The 21344-nt window shown below is 41.9% G+C and overlaps 1 protein-coding gene across 9 annotated transcripts in view; it reads left to right on the forward strand.

Annotated features, from left to right (window-relative positions):
* Window positions 1-255: 255 nt before the first annotated feature.
* The window catches only part of STAU2 (staufen double-stranded RNA binding protein 2), a 173031-nt gene continuing 151942 nt past the window's right edge, over window positions 256-21344 (forward strand). The window contains exons 1-4 of one of the 9 annotated variants that reach the window (XM_074817339.1): window positions 965-1043; window positions 2199-2358; window positions 17065-17272; window positions 18330-18475. In XM_074817339.1, coding sequence (XP_074673440.1) covers window positions 17074-17272; window positions 18330-18475 — 345 coding nt within the window. In that variant the 5' untranslated portion in view covers window positions 965-1043; window positions 2199-2358; window positions 17065-17073. Of the gene's footprint in view, window positions 412-948; window positions 1044-1687; window positions 2359-10977; window positions 11001-17064; window positions 17273-18329; window positions 18476-21344 lie in introns of those variants that run through there. The other 8 variants (XM_074817359.1, XM_074817378.1, XM_074817349.1 and 5 more) reach the window with 8 other exon arrangements.

Raw genomic sequence — 21344 nt, forward strand, 5'->3', positions numbered from 1 at the left:
CTTTACTATTAATTTCTAATTTAAAGGAAGGCCTCAAGAAACTATTTCACCTTTAATCTCACTTTTGCATATCCCCAAATCTGACGGCGAGGTGCTTGACTTTTTATATTTCTTCTGCCCCCCTTTGCCTTCTGTAGGGGACATGCAAAAACCTGAAAGATGGCAACAAGATGAATATTTCATGAGGGCAACACCCTGGGACTGGTGTTAGTTGGAAGGGCAGGCGAAGAGGGCTGTCTAAAAAAAAAAAAAAAAAAAAAAAGAAGGCACTGAGCGAGTCATGGCTTTCTCTAGCTGAGCCCTGGCAACGTGTGAGGAGGGAGGTTTTGCAGCCACCCTGGGACCCAGCGCTACTGCTGCCTCCGGCGCCGACAGCGGCTTTCAGGAAGCAGCCAGAAACCTGACAGAGAGGTAAAAATCTTGCAAAGCTATTTACAAAATTAAATACCCGCCGCCCCCCCCTCCACCTCGTAGCACCCAGCTACCAGCAGCCCGCCGGCCCGGGGAGCGGGGCCGGGCCGCAGCTTCCCCACCGGCGGGGCCGAGGCCGCCCCGCCTGGCCCACGCGGTTCCCGCCGGGTGGGGAAGCTGCGGCTCGGCCCGGCCCGGCCCGGCGGGGGAAGGGGAGCGCGAGCAGCCGCGGGCCCCGCCGGGGCTGAGGGCGGGCGGTCGCCGCCTCGCTGAGGGGAGCGCAGCCCCGCGTCGCCGCTAGGGGCGCTGCGCGCCGCCGCGCCGGGCCGGGAAAGGGACGCGGACGGGGCCATTCGTGCCGCGGGAGCGGGGGGGGAGCGAGGCCCGGGCGCGGCGCCCGGAGCCCTCCGCGGGCGGCGGGACGCCGAGAGGGCAGCGGCGGGAAGGCGGCGGGGAGGGTGGCGCGGGGTGGCGGGCGGCGCGGAGGCGGCGAGGCGGGGCGGCGGCGGCGGGAGGGCAAGGGGGGGGGGGCGGAGTGGTTGGAGCCGGCGGCGGCCGCCGCGGCGGCGGGGTCAGTTCTCTTTAGTGTTTGCCGATGTTGGAGGCGTCTCCAAAGTGTCCCCGGGAAGCAGGTAACCGGGCCCGCGGCGGCGGCCCCGCGCCCCGCCGGCGGGCGGGGAGGCCGGGGGACGGGGGGTGCGCCGCGCCGGGGCAGGCCGGAGGGGAGGGGGCTGCTTCAGCCATGATGTCCTAGTCTCCGTCCCCTCTCCCCCCTCCTCTCGCCAGCGCAGCGGCTCCCGGGGCGAGGGCTCGGCCGGCCCCTCGGCGCCCCGCACCTCCCCGGGGCCGGGCGGGCGCTTCTGCGCCACGGCGCTGCCGGCCCGCTCCTCTCCGGCGGGGGGCGGCGGCGGCGGAGGCACCAACCCCGCCATCCGCCCCGGGGCCCCCGCCCGCCTCCAGCCACCCGCGGAGGGGCGGGGGAGGCGGCCGGGGGCACAGGTGGGCCGCCTGAGCGCCGCCGCCTCCGCAGCTTCCACCGCCGCCCCCCTCCCCCCGCCCCGCGCCGCCTCCAGCCGAGTCCGGCTGCTGGCGGCGGCCGTTGCGCCAAGGCCGGGCCGCGGCCGGCGGGGCCGGGCCGGGCCGTGCGGCGGGGCTGGGCTCGGCGGGGACCGTGCCGGGCCTGCCCTGCCCCAAACCCGGGAAGTAGTTGGGTGCGACCTGAACTTGCCCCTGGTCCTTCGGCCCGCCCCGGCCCGGCGTGCCCTCTTCGGGCCCGGCGGCGGCGGGCGGAGGTGCACGGCCTCGGGGGCGCTGGGTGGCGGCTTGGCCGCCGGCGGGCGAGGGGCGTCGGGCATTCTTCGCCCGGTCAGCGGCGCGTAGCTGGCAGCTCGGCCGCCGTTTTTCTACGCCCTCGCTTTGCACATCTTGCGCTGCCCCCGAACTTCGGACGCGGCCCGAAACTTTGCCAGCGGGACTGGGCTCTCCCACTCCCAAAATGGGTGTCGGCGTGTCTTCCCACGAAGCGATGGGCAGCGGGGCGGTTTGCACCAGGGCTTCAGGGCTGTCGTGGAGGTGGGGGTGGGACCCGGGGAGACGCTGCTATTAAACGGCCTAGCCCAGGCCGCTCAGGCGGCATTTTCCTGGTGTTCAGGTCTCTCTGGTGCGAGAAAGTTCATCTCGATCGCAGCCAGGCCTGGAAGTCCCAGCCATGCCCTCCTGGGAAAGCGTGGGCTGCTCGGGGTCGCCCTGGGAGGGCGCATCCCGCAGCAGAGCTGTTTGCCTTGTAGTGCTCAGGGTCCCACCCGCCATGCCAGTGATACCCAAGTGAAAAATTTCCCCACAGTGCATCTGCCCGGTGTTGCCTTACGGCCAGCAAGCTGTTTCTGTGGATACCAAGACGTAAGCTGCTCAGGCCGTGCTTGGAATGCTCCCTGTGCAACTACCATGGTACTAAAAAAAAGTTTATGTTATATAAAGGAGTAGATGAAGTGTTGCTGTTGTAGCTCCTCTCTTTGCATGAAATACTGTCTTGAACAGCACTGAGGAACATGTGTGAATAACCACGACGTTGCAAGACACAAGGAAGACTGATTGCTTAGGTGTAGTTGCATTGCGCTTCTGTAAGTGAGTGAGCCTGTGTTGCTGTATCTCACTAACATTACTGGTGGCATCAAGCTGCACAGGGGTAAGGTCTTCCTGAGCTGTGTGGCAGTTCCAGGTTAGCAATCTACACCAGTGTAGTAATATTAATGTGTTTAAGCCGTTTGCTAAATACAGGGAGGTTCTGTACAGGCTTTGTTGTGACATTGCTGCCTATATAAACAGTGCCAGGCTGACAGATTTCTGAATGAAATCTTTTTCTAGAAAGCCAGCAGCACTGTAAGATTTCCAGTACTGATTTCCAGCCGCTGAGCCTTAGTTTTGCTCTAGAAAAACTCCTGGAGAGAGATATTTCTGCTCTTGCCTGTCTTTGCTAAGGTTCCTATCACTGACAACAAGGAACAGGATTGAGACCGCCTGCTTGTTTGTAGTTTTTGAGGGGAAGGGGCAATTCAGATTTTCTTTGCTTTGTGAAGAGCTTTTCAGCAACATTGCTCAGCTTTAGCAGAAGTCATCTAGTTTGGGTTCAGTTCAGGCTGTAGTGTGGAGGCCAAAGTCTTTGTATATCTTGTTGCCAGTTTAAGCTACCTCATCCCCCAAGAATTATGTCAACATAATAATAAATTTGAATAATCTTACATCTTGAATTATTAAAGTAGATTGTAAAGGAACTTCCTTATTTTACTTGCAGGAGAACCTCATCAGAGGTGTTTTAATGACTTGACCAAGTTTAAATAAGCGCTAAACTCAATCAGCCCCTTCCTTGGGGGCACATATCAGACTTGATTTTTCCTGCACAGGTTTACAAACATAACTCCATTGTAATCCTGATTTACATTGGTGTGGATGTGGGAAGTGAATAAAATACTATGCATTTTGTTTGTAAAGTGTCACGAAACATGACCTTGGGAAGGTTAGGCAACAGGCTGTAGTGAAGCAGATCGTCTGATTCCAAGACTGCTTCTCCAGCCATTAGGAAAGCTGCACCTGTCATGCTCTATCTAGACAGTTTGTTCTGACCTGCCTGAAATATGTGGTTATTGATTTGTCAGTCTTTGAAAAGACTGGAAAAAACTCTCATCAATTATGTCCAGTCCTTCAGCCCAAAATATATCTACTTATAATATACCACTGGAGGGTGGGCCTTATAAAGTGTGCAGGTTTTAGTGCCAATATTTTCTGGTGTATACTTCGTAAATACATGTATGCACGTGCACAGATTTTCTCCCATTGGAGAGTCAAGTATCTACTTCCTCATATGGGTCACACTGATGTGATGGGGAAGGATGTAACTCTGCATCTTTTCAGGATAACAGTAACAGTACCTTCTGTTAATAAGCCACCAAAGCTTCACTTTTCTTTCCCCTGCTTATATTGATTTCCTATCAGCAAAGCAAGATCTATAAGATAAGAGTTGGTTAGGCCTGTCTTTTGCCAGAACCAGTTATTTTGCATTTCTAATCTGCGGGTCATGCAGAGCCTGTATTTTTCACAATAGTTCTTGAGTTTTCTCTCTTTCTGAAAAAGAGGAAGAGAAACAAAGGCTGAGAATGGCTCTCTTAAAGTTGCTGTGGGTACTGATGTCAAGATCCATGTGGGAAACCAGGAATCCGTGTTACCCTTTCTGCCTTCACACTTCTCAGCTGGTCCGAGCTGCTGGAGGCCCTGCCAGGGGCTCTCAACCCACCACCCCTCTTTCATCTGCTTGCTCTTCACTGAGGGGTACCATATATACGGTCTCTGAAACCACCAGGTCAGAAGAATGAGGCAGGGGTTTCCATTAGGTTTAGGGACATATAAAGCAGAAGGCTGGGGTCTTGCGAAGGCAGATCAGGGAATGGGGCTGACAGTTTTGCTCAGGGAGGAGAGGATATATGGTGCGAGGCAGGGAATAGAGTTGGTGGGAGCCTGTGGCAAACTCTGCAAAGAGAGGAAATGGAATGTGTATAACACAGTTAATATATATATATTGAAAGTCAAGAGCTCTGCATTTAGGGGATCTGCTCCTTGTCAGCGGCCAGTCATGATCAGCATTATCCAAAATATGTTTGCATTAAGAGATCAAGAGTTCAGAAAAAATCTGAGAGATGTCTTGTCAGGCGTTGTTCTGGAAACTATTTAGAATAAAAAAATTGCTTGTCACAACTCCTAATCTAAAAATGAATTTTGAAAAACCATCTGTGGTAGTGTAATACTGAAGTCACATGCATGTCTATAGCTGCTAAAGTTTGTTCATACTTCATCTCAACAGCAACTGTTTTGTGTTTTGGTTTCTTTTTTTTTTTTTTTTTTTTTAAAGCTGGTAGTATTTGGAAAGTTTCCCAGTAGTGAAATCTGTACTCCAGGGTCACACTGTGCTCACCTGTGTCATACCACATCTTTTCTTTTGCTTAAGTATGCTTCTGCATCACTAGTATGTTACAAATTTATTGATACTTAACCAAATAAAATCAAACTATGATTTTTTTTTTCCCCCTGGTAAATAACACCTTTTTTTGCATATTAAATTATTTAATTTTGTGACTCCAGCATATTTCTGTATCCCCACAATCTTCTAATTTAGTCGCCATTAGAATAATTGGGGCGGGCGCTCTTTTTAGACTAATTAGAAATCGGTGTTTGAGCACAGATTCCTGTTGGTGTGGGGGGAGGTCCCCGGTGATAGCCAGCAGCTAAGTATTACGGTGAGTATGGGTTAACCTGCTATCCTTAGTTTCTGGGAAAAGACAGCTTGCTAAGATGTTGTTCCATAGTATCACACACTTAAGGAGTATGTTTACAGTCTCATCTTCTCCTGAAAAATTGCAAAGGATTGTACCGGCGGTGGTCACACTTCCAGTTTTGCTTCTTGCCAGCTTTGAGGAAGCTGTTTGCTACAGGCTGAAGGAAACATTTTTGAGTGTAGGAGACCAGATTTTCTGGGGGATTTTCTTGCAGTGGAAATGGTCACCTATTGGAACAAGAAAAGTTCTTGAAGAGTCAGGGAACCTAATTTTTATTGCTATTCTTGGTTTCTCCTTTTTGGCAGCTGTTATGTATTTGTAGTTTCCAGTTTCTCATACAATAACCCCAGTTAAAAAAAGTAGTGTTATACGAATATGAGGACATTTCAATATACTAAATGTGCAAATTGATATCAGTAACTGAAGTTGTAACTGGCTGTAAGTGACAGAGAACTTCCAACTCACCCAGACAACACATCCATACAACTGATACATTTTGAAGGGTAGAAATCAAGACAAACTGTTGCCAAGGTGCAGCGCAGTGTTGGGTCAATTTGTAGCATATCCAGTTGTATTGATACAAATAATGAAATGAAATTGTAACAAAGTCTGTAGGAGCTTTGACTTTGTTAGACAAGATAAGAAATAATGTAAAATTTCCAGTTAAAAAGTCGTGTTCTCTTTTTGTTTGTTTTAATTGTTTTCCCCCCTTCTGGGCCTTCTGTCCTGGATACTAGGTTGCAGGGCTTTTTCCTTTCCACGGTTCTAGACTGTGGAAAACGTTTTCTCTGCTTTTTGTTCCAGTCATGTGTATCTGATAGTACTTAAACCTGCCTGCTTTGAACTGTGTTCCCTCTGTGGTGGCAAGGTCCCTCGCGTGGACATTGCCAGTGGGTATTTTGCTTAAGAGTGTACACCCAAGAGACATTTCTTTTGTACCTGTGTAAGGCCTGGGAATCTTAATGAATGACATCTTGCTTGTTGGAGTCCAGTGTTAGTGGCCCGAGGTTACCACTGTCTACATATAATCTATCCACTTCCTTAATTTTTGGACTCTTTGTTTTCACTGTTGTGAAGCCAGGCTTGTGTCATCAATTTTGCAACAGTTCATGACCTTGCTCCCAAACATAGCATCTCTAAACTGTTAATTTTCTCCAGTTGAAAACTTAGATTTTGTGCTTTTCTTCAGTCAGAGAACTAGGTATGCCCAGTCCAATGCTCAGTAATTGTTTTGCGTTTATTCATTGACTGAGGAGATCTGCACTTAAAATAGGGAGGAGGCTCTTTGAACTCACTGCAGAACTCCTCATCTGACAGGGTACTCTATGCCTAGGAGTAGAGGTCCCACTCTGTCCCCCAGTGAGCAGGGAGCTAGTCTTGTGAGCTGTATGTTGAAATGATCTTATGTCCAAGCATTACAAAACATGTCTATGGGATAGCTGAGAGAAGGGGGAACTCCAGGAGTGATTTGTGAACAGGAGATGGCACTTTGATCCCAGCTGTGTCTGGGAGCTGCAACTTCTTGGAAGCTGTATGAGTCTTCAAGGTGGGCATTCATCACTCTAGCTGTGGAATACTGTTCTTGTTTAAATATGCTCATAGAGAACAAAAAAGTCACACACACCAGAATTTTATCTACTTGCAACAATAGACCTCAACACCTGCCACTTTGTCCACTGAAACCACCTTCTCTGAGAATCCTGGAGCAGTTCATGATAGGGGAGTGATTACAGTATTAGGAGGGCTGGTAGCAGGAGCTGTAACTTTTTACAAGGAAAAAGGCATGTTTCTGCTACTTCACTAGAAATGATATGAGAAAGCAGTCACAGGCAGTCAAGGAAAAACCGAGATAATTTTCTGAATTCCATTAATAATATGCAATTTCTAGTTAGGGAATAAACTTTCAGTCAGGAAGTAATTTTTGCCTGCTTCAGAACAAAATAACAGTTGGAGGGATGTTTTACTCTGAATAAGAGTATTTTGTAATTTAAAATCAGTCAAAGCTTATTTGAGATCTTAGGAATATTACTACTAGTTGCTAACACAAATTGAAAAAAAAATACAGCTTTTAGAAATATATATGAGAGAAATTAAAAAATATTAATTAAATAAGGAACTGGACTTGGAAGGAGCTCTGATTAGACTCCAGTATCACAAATAAAGAACCAATTACAGCTTTGAGGCAGACAAGTCTGTTAGCGACAGTGTGTCAAGTCTGAGTCATGTTTTTTTCATTTACTTACTTAATCCCCTTCTGCACTTTTAAGCTGATGATCGATTGTTAAACTAGTGGCTTAGGCTCCCCTTCTTTTCAGTTATTTTTCTTTATGAAAATGCTTAGTAACTCATTTTTGTTTAACCTAAGGCAAATGTGGTTTACCTGCCCATCATCTGCAGTAAGATGGTATAATGACCGTTGTATATGATGGCAACCAATAACTATTTCAGTATAACACTTTGAGTCTCAGTGGAATATTTAAATGGTTGCACTTAAATTACTTATCCCAGAAAGTTAAAAAAAAAAAAAAAAAAAAAAAAATTCCAGTAATCCGTTCTGCATTTTTCTAATTTCAGCTTCTGTGTTCACAGTTTCTGGAGTCACTAAATTAATTAGTTGTCTCCTTGAACCTTTCTGTTATGTTTTCTGTGGGTAGATTTTGAGGTAGCCCTGGAAATTCAGCTTAATTTGTGTCAGTGTTGCCTAGAGTCTTTCCTGATTGTTCTGTTCTCCCTTCTCCAAGGACTCTGGGGCCAGGTGAGGTAATATTTTCAAAAATGTTGCAGATGTGACTATGTGTCAGAGAGTGTCTGGGGAGATACAAGTTTTCAGTTTTCAAGAAGTCATAGGTAGTTTATAGTCACGGCAAGTAATAGATCTAAAGAGTTACCATACTGGACAGCCAGCTTTTGTCTTTTGGATTAATGGTTGCTCCCCGTTGCAGCAGAGGAATACAAAGAAGGATATTACCCTCTAGTGCTGGGGAGTGTGTGTGATGTCCTGCCTCTGATCTGTAAGATTGTATAGGCATCTGTAAGCTTGTTTTTTGTATATACCTCAAACAATAATGGGTTTTGGATGTGGAAGGCCTTCCACAAAGATGGCCACCTTGCTGTTTCACAGAGGAGTTTCACATTTTCTTCTCTGTAATAATTCAGGGTAATAATTCTGGATGGTTCAGAGTCTCTTCTGGGCATAAAATTTGTGGTGGCGTGAGAACTGGGTTAGCTCATATTGGCTGTTGGAAATTTCCATGGCTTTTTTACAATCTCTGTTTTCTGGACAGCACCAGTAAATTGAGACAAGCTTTCTGATGAGTTTATCTTTGTAAGGTAGCAAACATTTATATAAAACAGCCTGATTTTTCTCCCTTGGGCTTTGGGTTATAAATAGATTGAAAAGTGTGAGATGGACGTCTGTCTCAGTTTCTGATGCAACAGATTGGCTTTCCTTATCATTTAGTTTTATTCTAGCATTGAAAACTTCGAGTTGATAATCTGATTGATCTCCCTTGTCATTTCAAGTGGGAGGTTTGTAGTTAAGCTCCTGAACTGCCCTGGTGCCAAGCAGCTGTCCCCATGAAGTGTTTGCTCTGATTGCAGACTGTCTTCTCTAAGGGATTTCCGGATGTTTGGTTTTTTGTTTTGTTTCAGTTTTTGCTTCAGTGATCTTTGGTATCGGTGAGGTTGTTTTGTGGGAACAGCAATACTTTTTCTCCATTATGCTTCAAAATGAATATTAATAAAGTTTCTCTACTTAGGAGCTGTTTTGTGTCTGCCTGTAGAGTCTCCACTTGAGACTTAGAGTGGCTGTCTGGTATACACAGGACCTGGCTATAGTTTCTCTGTTAGAAAAGAAAATTAGCCTTGTGTACAGACTGGGATCGTTCAGTTTTGCTGTATGCGGTAAGATACACCATGGCCTGAGTTGCTCCTTTCTCAGCTTTTTTATGTCAGCCTCACTGTTGCCAGGGAAGCAAGGGAAGAGTTGCATTCCTGCCTGTCAAATGCTCCACTTTCTGTTAAGTTTCTCTTGTTACAAGATTTTAGGCTTTTGCACATGCAGAAATGCACAGTGCCCTAACCCCTGCGTTTTCCATCATTCCTTACAAAAAGACCCATCTTAGGCAAATATATTAGGTGGGGAACCTCTCCGCAAGGGAGCTTATTTGCTTCTGTAATTGTGTCTGTTAGTTTTAACAAGGTCCATGATTGCTTATTTGTCGAAGACAGGTTTGGCAGTAGACTTTGGATGGGCTTCAGTTGCCTGTATTTTGGCATCTAGTGCCATCTGAGACACTAAGTTATCCTGTCTAGTCTTCAGCTGCCAGTCAGCTGCATGGTTTAGCTAATCCTAAATTAGAAGCCTACTTGTTGATCACTGAATAACTCCCTGGGTCCGCTGGCTGTATTGACTAGTGGTGTAATACATTTGTTTAAACACATATATTATTGCCATTTCATTGCCTTTTCATGTTGGGGTTTATCTGAACCATCTGGCACATGCAGTGTCAGATGTGGCATGGGTCTTCAGAGAGAGGACTTCTGCTTGTTGAAGCAGCAGTTGCTGGAGTACGCAGGTATCTAGATGTGATATCTTAGGACATCTCAAATGGCACTGGTAAACCATGGGTGGACTACTGAGTTACATACTGTATTTCCTTTGACTCCAGTGGGAGTTTAGACACCTTGTTTATATTTGGAAACCTAAATTATAGATGTCTTTAATCCTTAACTGAATCCTCATATCTTACTGTACAGCAGCACCATATGGTATGGGTAACACTTCTGGTGTGAGATACACTGTGCATGTAGATGGCCTTGTAGATCACACACTTTTCTTATTAATTACTTTTCTTTTGCTGTAGTAGTTTAAGCAATTTACTTCATCCAAATATTTGCTTACTGTACTTGCTCTCTGACACATACTGTGTATTTCAAGTTGTATGAATCTTATCTTGATTGCAGGGTAAGCCTTTTCTGTTCTAGCCCTCTTGCTAACACATTTCAATTAAATGGCAACAAAAATCCCCACCTTTGGCCGTTTCGTTGATTGAGAAAATCTTAATTTTTAGTCTTTGATACCATAATTAGTTACCTTATTTGTCTGGTTTGGTTTTGTTTGGAAAATTTCCTTTCTTTTCAAAATTACACAAAGCTATTGTAAAGATAGTTGCTAGAGAAGGATTAAATCAGTGCCAGATGTAAATAATATGTATTTCCCAGTAACAATAATCTGGTCATTGAGATTTAAACTCATATGCTTCATGTAGCATATTGGATCAACATAGTATTGGACATTAGGGAACCAATATTGTTTCATGATGAAAGAAGTCTGTGAGGTGGAGCAGTTTCTGGCTCAGCCTTCTGTGTCTTAAGTCTTTTTTTTTGGTTTGTTTTAATGTGCTTGTCCTGTGTAGTAATTCAAAAGCGAAGTTAAGCTGACTGCTGTTTGAAGAAGTGGCTAAAAAGTATTACGAGTGCAGATTTTTAATCTGTTCAATTTCCTACTTGATTTTTTTTTTCAAAAATACCTTCCTGCCTCTCCTCAGAAAGCTTCTTACTGATCATATATAGGACTGTGCAAAGGATATTCCTCTGTGGATGATAATACCCTTACAAAAACTTCTGTGTTTTCTGAAAGCGCAATGGGATTTAATGTTCTGACCTGGAGTTCACTGCAGCCGCCTGGCCCTGCCTTGCCTTGCCTTCCCCGGGGTTTATCTGCAACGCTCTTCTGCTCCAGTCCAAGAGCACAGGAAGCTGCTTGTAAGGAACTGTAGTAGTTAGTCCTCAGGGACTGGGTTTAGTGCTGAACAAGTAGGGGAACTTTCCTGTAAGCCTTGCAGCTCCTTGGATTTTGAGTATTAGTCCCTAATATTCTGTGTCAATTCATTTCCCTTTTTGTGTGCATTTTTTGTCTTTGGTTGTAAATTATTTTATCAAAATAACCAAAATAAGAGAGTTAGTGATTTCCCCGCCCCTTATACTTCTGGAAAGTAAAATGCTTTTAAGGCCTGACTTCACTTGCTGTCATGTATTACTTAGTTGTTAACTAGCTGGTAACTATGTCTAGATTTGCACTGAAATTAAGATTCTTTAGTGTAAAGCACTGTAAAAAAAAAAATACAGGCCACAGGTTTCTGAAGATGAAGTCACCGGGGATGAGATTGTGGGTTTTGTGTGGAACAGTGTGAAGGAGCTGAACTTCAGTGTATGGTTTGACAGCAAAGCTAAGCTGATTAGCAGGAGTTGAAAGGGCTAATTCCTTGTACCCACTCCAGGTCAGGAGTTTATGGCCCTCTCTGTACAGACATCACACTCCTCTGATCTTCCTCCTCACCCACATATGAGCTGGTTCAGTGAGGTAAATGGACAGAAAAGTATTAGCTTTTTGCTGCAGGGGAGAGAGGACACAGGATTGTCCCCTGCTATGACAGCAAGTCATTAGATCAGTTTGGCTGTTGACAAACCACCCCTAGTAAGGGAAAAAGCAACAAATTGATGGAGGAGCAAATGGGGAGGAAAAACAGTGGGGACCAGCAGTAATATAGAACACATATATATATATACACCCTGTCCAATTTCATGCATGGTTTGTCAATTTTGCCTATTTAAAATGCATAAATAAGATAAATTTTTTTAGTAATTCTAGATGGCCATCTGCTGACTGTTGCTTTAAGTCGTGCTCTTGCTAAACTGTGACTGTGTGGCTCATTATTTGATTTTATAGAATGGAAAAGATTGAATTAACAGCTGTTCTGAAGATAATGCAGAGCTGTGTGTTTTCTGTCATCCCCAAATAAGCTGCTAGAAATTACATAAACCTTAGGACTTCTGTAGTACTTTTTGTATTAATGTACATATATGTATAAATATTTACCATAAATGTGAGAAATGGCACACAAGAAATATATTTTACCTTTTCACAGTTTTGTATGCCTTTGTGTAACTGAGTGAGTAAAGTAATACCAGGAGACTAGAAGGAGAATAGGGAGTTTAATGGAATTTTAAGGCTAAAACTAAAACCAAACCCTCCTTAGTTAAGAAGCTGTTAACTCTGTTAGTGTTCTGTGACTTGGGACCTTTTACAGAAGAATTGCATTAACAAGCTGCTGACCAAAGCAGGGGTTGGTCTGGAAAAAAAGCTTTGAGATGCTGCCTGCTTAGACACTGCCCCCAGTCTGTCGTAATGGTGTTCCTGTACCTTTCAGTGTTTTCATTAATGATGTGGATGAAACAGTACACTTATAAATTTGTAGATGCTATAAAGCAGGCTTAGAGAAGACTGCAAACATTTTAGAACTAGAATTAGAATTCAGTGTGATTTTGAAAAATTGAAATGATTGTCTTCCTTTTTGCTTGCTTTTTTTTTTTTTTTATAGCGTAATTCAAGGAAGACAAAAGCAAAGTCTCATTAGCTGCAGAACAGTCATATTCACAAACCAAGCACAGATTAGAACTTGCTGGGTAGCAGTTCTGAAGAAAAGGACCTGGGATCATTAATGTGATACTGTTGTGAAAAATAGGCACCAATTAGAATGTATTTGGTACATGAGATACAAGATATGTCAAGTAATTGTTCTTACTCAGCAGTGACTGGCCCTCACTTGTTACCTTTGTAAAGCACTTTGCAAATACATAGTACGTGTCGTGTGCTACATACTTGTACACAGATCAGATTTGGTATGTTGGGTTGTGTGACAGAGCAGTGTGAAAGTGTGGTAGCACCCTACTGCATATATGCATTTTCACTTTCTGTACGGATGTACAGTCTTCTGTTTTGACTGTTCAGGTCATTAGTTTCTCTGACTGTTGGCTTTTCATATGACAACTTGTATTTCAAGTCAAGTATTGCTTTTTCATTTTTTCCACATTGTGAAAGAGCATTTAACTTGAAAGTTTATTGTTTGTCTTTTCCACCTTCTGTGCTGTCTTATCTCCTTTGTCTTTATTCAATTAGTGTGACATATTCTAAGAATCATTTCACCTGAGCATTTAATTCCTATTTTATGTCATAAAATCTAAGGATATAAAGTCATTCATGTTTCAGAAAAGTACAAGAAGTTATAATCATCAGAAAAAATGTAAGTAATTTATGTTGTGTGGTGCTTTTTAGCATGACACAAGTGTATTCACAGTTGTTAAAAATATTCTGTATCTGTGAATATAACTAAATTAGTTGTTGTGTTTCCTAGCTTACAAGAAAAATGAATGGAATATTTGATAGCAATATTTTAATTCTAAAAGATGAGGCGGTTTTGTTATTTTAATGTGAGTTTGTTTTGGTTTGGTTATTTTTAGCTAGAGAGGAAAATTCACAGCTTATACATAGTTTAACAAGAAAGTTAATACCAACTGTTTAATGAAACCTGTGTAACTGCACATGTACAAAGTGCTTTCAAAAGCAGAAGTGAAGTAAAACAAAGTTATAGTATTTTTACATTCCTTTAAATGCCTGCTGTAGCATTTCTAGTACAGCTAGAGTAAAAGAGGAAGAACCATTGCAGCATTTCAGAAGGCACCATAAGCTCTGGAATTTAACTTTACAAAAATGGCAACACTGCAACTTGTGGACTTCGACTGGGTAGACAGTATGTGATTGAGACTGCAAGAAATATCATTGCTGCGGTGTTTCAGTGTGGCAGCTGGTGGCTCAATAAAGACACAAATCTGGCAGTCACAGCTGCTCAGTCCAGCTTTCTCAGAGAGACCCAAGCGTCTGTAACCACTGCCTAGCATCGAGGGGAACTCCTCTGGAGACACTTGTGTGTAGAGGTTTCCTAGGTGTGAGTTGGGTTAGCCACCTGAAATGAGGTGTGGGGGCTTTTCTAGTCATATTCATAATATCCTAAGTAAACTAGCTCTTTTGGATATGCCAGATTTTTCAAAAATATCCACGTAGAAGATTTAAAAATATTTTGATTATGTAACTGCATTTCATCTCTGACCAGCTTAGTGAAATCTCTTTCCCCCAAGTCCTACATTTTGTTGTGTAGTAGCAAACCAGTTTGTCCTTGTGACTTGAAGGCCCCAAAATGTTTTTGCTTCAACTGTTTATGAAATAGTACAACACTGTAAATGTAATGTAAATATAAATGTAAATGTAGTGCAACAATGTAAAGGAAAGATGGAGCCTATAGGTTTTATCCCCTTTTTTCTCATGACATCAAAGATTATTTGCTTGGTAGTGTGTAAATAACGTGACAGCACTATATCGAATATATTCTCTCTGTTGTCTCTCTCTACTAGTGGATTTTTAGAACTGATTACAAATTTATTATCTCCATATCTCATGTACTTAAGAGTTAGTCCCTACAATTATATTTACCTCCTGGGCATCTTTGTTTATACAGATCAATTTACAAAATAGTTATAGTTTCTTGTAGGAGTTCTGCAGCTTTAGATATATAAGGAAACCCCAGTACCCAATGTGTTATGTTTTTATTCCATTTCACAGTTTAATTTCCTGTGTACTTTACTGTAGGACAAAGAGTGTATTTTTTCTCCTAAACTTTATCTTGTTCTTTTTTACAGTCCCTTGATACTATTATCCAACTGATTTTTTTATCCTTAGTAGGAAAGGATCAATCCTACAATTTCCTCCCTTTAGAACGGCAATACCATAGAACACATTATTTTATTTGGGTATTAGTAAGTTCTGCTTTCTTGAAAAGAAAAATAAACTTTCAAAATACTGATCTGAAAGGATAATTCACAACTGATAAGGCCCAAGAATAAGTGTTCAGTAGTATCTCATATAGTACTATATGAGTGATGGTTTTCTCATATGTTTGTAAGCTAAAATGCTGTAAATACTCTAAGCTTAGAGTTTCTTAAACTTGAATTATTGTCATGATCTTTCATATTATGTTGGTTTCATTTTAAAGATGTTTAATAAATATGGCCTGATTCTGCCATCATTGACTTTGATGTTTACAATTAAGAAAGTTTTTGAATTCATTCTGATCTATAGTAATATATTTAAAATCAGAATTAAACACATAGTATACCAAAGAATTCTACAGTTATATACATTCTCAGTCTTTAAGTTAGGCCCTTCTAACACTGCTGCTGTATTGTATGACATTTGCTGTTAAGTGACAGTAGGACTTTTCCAGTCTGAATTTAGTCCATATTTTTGAACACATGAAGTGTTTGAATATATCTCAGGTGTGACTGCATATCTGTTTTTTAAATCTGTCACTATTAGCATTTTTATTTACAATATTTATGAAAAGGACAAGTGATTGCATCAGTTTAATTTTTAATTTTTTTACTTTTGCCTTTCCAGACATTTACATCAGTTGTCTGTCTTTCCTCAGTAATAAAAATGGCATTCCAGTCTGAACCTCTTCTCCAAAGCACAGAGTCACAGCAGTAGGATTTATTATTTTCGTTATAGTAGTGCAACTGTGCTAAAGTAGTTTCACTCTATGGTGTATTGAGTGATTTGGGATCTTAATCCAACAACGCTGTCCCTCTGAGTAGAGATACTTGAATATTTTTTAATGGATTGGGGGAGGACAGAAGTGCTGATGTAATCAGAATTTTTATATAGTTGTACTTGTTTCAATAAGACTTTCTTTTTAGTTAGAAAGTTTTTCAGGTGTTGGATAGGATTTTTGCTTAGGAAGAGACAATTACCCCAGCAGAAGTAGCAGATAGCTTAGTGGTGTGATGGAGGGGAGCTGGGCTCCTGTCCTTCTCTGCCTTAGCCAGAGGGACCAGAGCTGCTGCCAGGAGAGGTCCTAGGTCCCCAGGCTGTTCGTTAGCTGTTACTAGTTTCATCTCTCTGTCTGCTCAGTACAGATCATATCACGTGTGTGAACCCTAAAAAAATACAGTCTATGTCCATGCTACTGAATAATATACATAATCCTGTTTGCTCGTGATGCCAAAAGGAGAAGCCCAAGATTTTTCCCTGGAGGACTGAGAATGTCTGCCTCCTTGCTTATTTGAGTGGATTGCCTGGGGTGCCTGCTCGCCTCTGAACTGCTCCAGTGTGGTTTTTACAAGTTTTTTGTCAGTAGTCAGAATTTTGCCAAGGAGCGTACTCTCAGTGAATAGTATGAAGGAGCCGTGCCCTGACCCTGGTTTGTTGACAAGTGTAGAGTTAGCCGGGTAACAGGTATTGGTAATAAAGAAACTAATTTGGGCAGATGGAGAGAGATAATTAGTGCCTGGCATATTCCAGGTAAATGCTTTAGGCACTGGATTAAAGGCTAATTTAGGAAATCCTGGTACCTGTGCTAGTAATTTATACAAGAATTGAAGTGCTGCTTCACCTGTTGACTGGATAAGCAGCAATTTTTCAGAACTTGCTGCTTTGGTGGTTTTTTTGGTTGGTTCTTATTTTTTCTCTTTTCTAGTTTGGTAACAAGCAGAAAAAATAGGGATTTTTCTCTTGTGGCCTTATTTTGTATTTTGTGTGCATTTTACTGGAAAAAAGTATGGCAAAAGATTGCTATGGCAGTTTGTTGCAAAGACATCCTCTCTTGAAGAAATTGGCAGGTGCTAATCTCATCCACAGAATAATTGTATGGACTTTTATTCTAGAATAATCATTCTTCCTGCTGTCTTTCAGGCAGGGTCACCCCACAGCTGAGCAACAGAACCTGGAGTCAGGGCGTGTGGGTTCTGCTCCGGTGATTTTCTTTGGCTGTGAGCTTTGTGTGCATCAGTTTGAAATTAATGTGTGCAGAGGCATGAGTTTTGTGGATACTTTTGTGACCCAGATCCAGAAGCAAAAAAGCAGTGTTGTTAATATCACTACTGTCATTTGAGATTCGAAATGCAAAGTGCCCTGCTCATAATAATTTATTTATTGCAGTGATAGGCAATGGCACAAGTTAAGATGCAGACTACAGCAAACCTGTCCGGACCTACCATGTCCCCTATGGTGCTACCCCTACCAGTTACAACTACAAATACACTGGGTCTGCCGTCCTCAATGAACGGATCCATTTCTGAATCGGCTGCCAGCTGTAGCAGTCCTACTGCCGGCCTTGTGGATCCTGCGCCTTCTAGCAACTCACCAGGTAAGTTGGTCCAGGTATATTTTTTTTGATAGTCAAATTAATCTTTTTGATGATTTGTTAATTTAAAAAAAAAAAAAAAGCTAAGTCTTAAAGAGGTTTAAAATAAAGAAAAAAATCCCGTAGCAAAATATTTTGGCTAAATAGACTGTTTACTGTTAAGTTTCTTTAACTGAGCTCAGACTTACAGTGAAGTGTTGACCAGTGATATAAAAGTTCAGAAAAGAACATGTCTATTTTGTCAAATTGTGAGCGTATCTTTTATAGAGAAGTTTTAGTGGTGCAGGAATGTCTCCAAGTGTATTTCTCTTCCCTAGAACAGAATGTCTTCGGGCTGCTTGGCAGTATTCGGTGTTTCCTTTGTAGCCTAATAAATGCTGTAGTTCCTATGCTGAACTGATTATAAAAACCAGAAATGTTATCCTAAAAAATTAAGCAAGAAATGACAGTGTGTGTTAGGGATAAATATAAGTAAGTTGAAAATGAAGTAGCAGAAAGTTAATAATAAGGCAGTATATGTGAAGTAAGTAGTCTAAGGAAAGCAGAACAAAATCCTTAAAGGTGAAGGAAAGGTGTTCTTTGGGATTGCTCTGAGAGTGACTTTATTATTGTGAGATAAGTCTAAAACACTGGGAAGAAACAAGAAGCTAGTGGGGACCACAGTGTTTCATCTGCTGTATTTATTTTACAACTCTTATGCTATCCACTTCTGCTCCAAAGTGTCAAGAAACCATTCTGAAAGAGTAGTGAGTTCCTTGACAGTAAACTTTGGTGACGTAGAAAATGTAGCATATGTATATGTCCTCCTACACTGTCATCTTTTATAAAGACATTTTGGAAAGAAATACTTAGTACGTTTTTAAATAGCATGTAATCAAACCGGTTATTGTAAAATGCATATTCTCATATGATTAATATGTAAATGGTATTTAAACATTGTGTTTAGCATATGTGCAAAAATTACTTTTTAGCCGAAGTCTTTTCTTTTCTAAGCATGCTGCTGCTTTTGCAAAGCTTTGCGAAGTTGTGAAGAATACATTTCTCCACAAAAACTTTACAGACTCTTTATTTACAGCTCCTCTCCAAGATAACATGGCAAACCCCAAAGAGAAAACTCCAATGTGTCTGGTAAATGAGTTAGCCCGTTTCAATAGAATTCAACCCCAGTATAAGCTTCTGAATGAAAGAGGGCCTGCTCATGCCAAGGTAAGGTCACAGTTCCAGGTGATGAGCCATACCTTAAATGCTGAACAGATAATGTCATGGTCTGGACGAGTGCGCTTGTCAAACACAGCCACGTTTCTAGTGTAAGGGGTTTCTTACTGTTCTTTATTTTGTTGGGGGTTTTTTTTATGCTTTCGGAAAGTTATGTCTGTATTTCTGTTGAAGCCCTGTAGATTGTTTTGTACTTTACTTGGACTTCCACCTTTGAATTTATATTTGTTGGTCTCTGTAAAGACCTTGTGAAGGTCTTTCCAGGGTATCACCACCCTTCCTTCATCATTATGGAGCATTTGCTTTTTAAGCTGCATGAATCCTTCTCCCCAGTTGGTGTGCCTCTGATAACTGCCTCTACATTTGTTCCATGGTAGTTGAGATGACGAGAAAGCTAGTTTGTGTCATTTTTTTACAGTGTTTATTGATATGATTCTGTGTTCATAAAGTTGATTGCATTGATACTGTATCTTTGGATCTTGCATTATGGGACACAAACTCTATTACTGTTCTTTCCCTTAAATTCTGTGCAACTTTAAGATTTACGTTGATATTAAGACTCCTGATATGGTTGTAACATTAAAGTTTCTAGTGAATTGACAGTTAATTCTGGTCAGTTCTCATATCAATTTGGATATCCAGCTTCATTTCATAAGCACAAATTAGGATGCTTTCAGATGATGGGGAACACAGAAGGACATTCTCATGATAATAATATTCAGATGTAATTTTGAATTTCCTCCCTAGTTAGGAACAATCTCAGTGAGGACAAAAAAGCCTTGAGAGTGACAGTGGCATAATTAGTAGTGGCTTTGTACTCCGTATTTCTAGAGTGGCAAAACTGCATAAGACAGTGGAGTCACATTGCAGATCAGTAACAGTTTCAGCTAGCTGTGGGCTCTCTCTCTGCTGTGGTCCCTTGTTTCTCAGTTGCATGTTATGTTGTCAGCTAGCGCAGAGTCGTTGCAAATCACTGACCTTCTGGTTTGGCTGGTGTTCATACAGCCTTTATGCTGGTGGAAATTATGTCAGCTGGTGCAGGGCTGCAAGGAATCAGCAAGCTTTTAGGGTCCCTCATTGTGACTGGAAATTGAAGTGTTTTTCTGCTTCCTAGAGGTGTTTGGCACCACAGGATACACTGGTTCATTGGTTTTGGGTTGTGGCATGTTAAATCTGTTGCACTTTCTGTAACTTTTCACTGTTGTGTTGTATTATTTATTTTGTTAGCTTTTGTCCATCATTGTGAAATAAGAAGTGCTTTGGTAGTACCAAAAGGTGTGGTTTGGGTTGTTCATATTCCTCAGCAGTAAAGAGATTTGTTACATTACATTCATACTATACTTTAAATTTTAGCAGGATAAGAAATAGTTCACATATATTTGTTATTACTTTTAAAGGAACTAATACCATTGAAATGACTTGTGCCTGTGTTAGCCGCATTTTTGAAAGCCAGATTTTCAATCGATTTCTTAATTTTTCAGTTTTTCAATTTACCTCTTATTATTTTTAATTACACTCATAGGGGTCCAAAAAAAAGACATGTGCTCTGTAGACTCAGGAGAATATTAAGTCTGATTTTGACCTGTGCAGCAAATGAGAAAAACAAAGGAGGGAAGGTGATGAAGAACAAGGGTGATATTAATAAGATTATGCAGGCTTGTGTACCTTTGACCTACAGAAAGCAGAGACATAGAAATTATTATGACGGTGTTAGCAGTTTAGTATGACGTCTGGCTAGTAATGTGATGATATACTTGATAGAATATGTGAAACAGAGCTGAGTTTGTCCTAGAAGGCATGACCTGAAGGATGTAATACTGCTGCTGCTGTTTGCCATTTAAGGAGCGTCTCGCGTTGCTTTCCTCCTACACATACTCTGTTCCTGTCCACTAGTGGGTTTTGTGATTTTCAGAGACACACTCTACAAGACAGCTGTCTGTGTTGTGACCACAAATGCTAGTAAATTTTTATATTCTTTTTTCTAGTTGTCTCTGGAAAGTAGGTTTTGACAATTGGGGTGAAAGGGGAAACTAGAAACAGTGAAGGTGGGAGAGAAGTGGTGATTCCTGACAGTGCAGTTAGGGTTTGTAGGAGTCTGCCTCCCAGGTGGATTCTTCATCATAAGAAAAAATCAGAAAATCTTTGTTGGCATAAACGATATTTTTGAGCACATCAGTCAAATTGATAATTTTTTTGTGCTGTCAATGGCATCTCAGGAGACAAATTTAAAAAAAACAGTGACAACAGAAAGTGGATGGTAGAACAGAGAAGTGGGAAAGGGGTAAGGGACGTAGCACTTCAGAAGGCCTGGAAGGAGGGGAGAAAGTTCTGCATGCAGAAAAAGAGAGGAGAAAAGAATTGCCAGAGCTATGGGAGACTGACCTTACGAACACAACAGAGTGAAAACAAGCACAAAGCACGATGGCCTTTGTATTTCTGCTCTCTGGCCGTCAGGTAAATTAGGTTGGATTCAAGGAATACAAACTTCCTCAGAAAACTGGTGAGAAATGTGTGTCAATCCATAGCAGAACTGTCAGCTCAGATCTTGCAGAACTTGAGTATTTCATTGGCTGCTCCAGATTTTGGTTTTAGATAGTTTTATTCCTTTAATTAAATTCCCACCTACTATTGTGTGTGGTGTTTTGCAGTAGTTTTTTTGTCAGGTGGGCTAAGTGAGAAGGTTAGAGCTCTGGCTATAGAAATTTACTGAGCAAACCCTTTATTATCTTGAGTTCCTGTTTATTACTCTAAGCACTAAGAGGAGAGTTGTAAGTAGATAAGTAGCCATTATTCATCATACTTTTATTGAAATTCAAGATTATTGTCTTCCTATAAAAATATTACACTGATACTTGCAAAA

Source organism: Strix aluco, chromosome 1 (assembly GCF_031877795.1).
Source record: "Strix aluco isolate bStrAlu1 chromosome 1, bStrAlu1.hap1, whole genome shotgun sequence".
In the NCBI taxonomy this organism is placed as follows: Eukaryota; Metazoa; Chordata; class Aves; order Strigiformes; family Strigidae; genus Strix; species Strix aluco.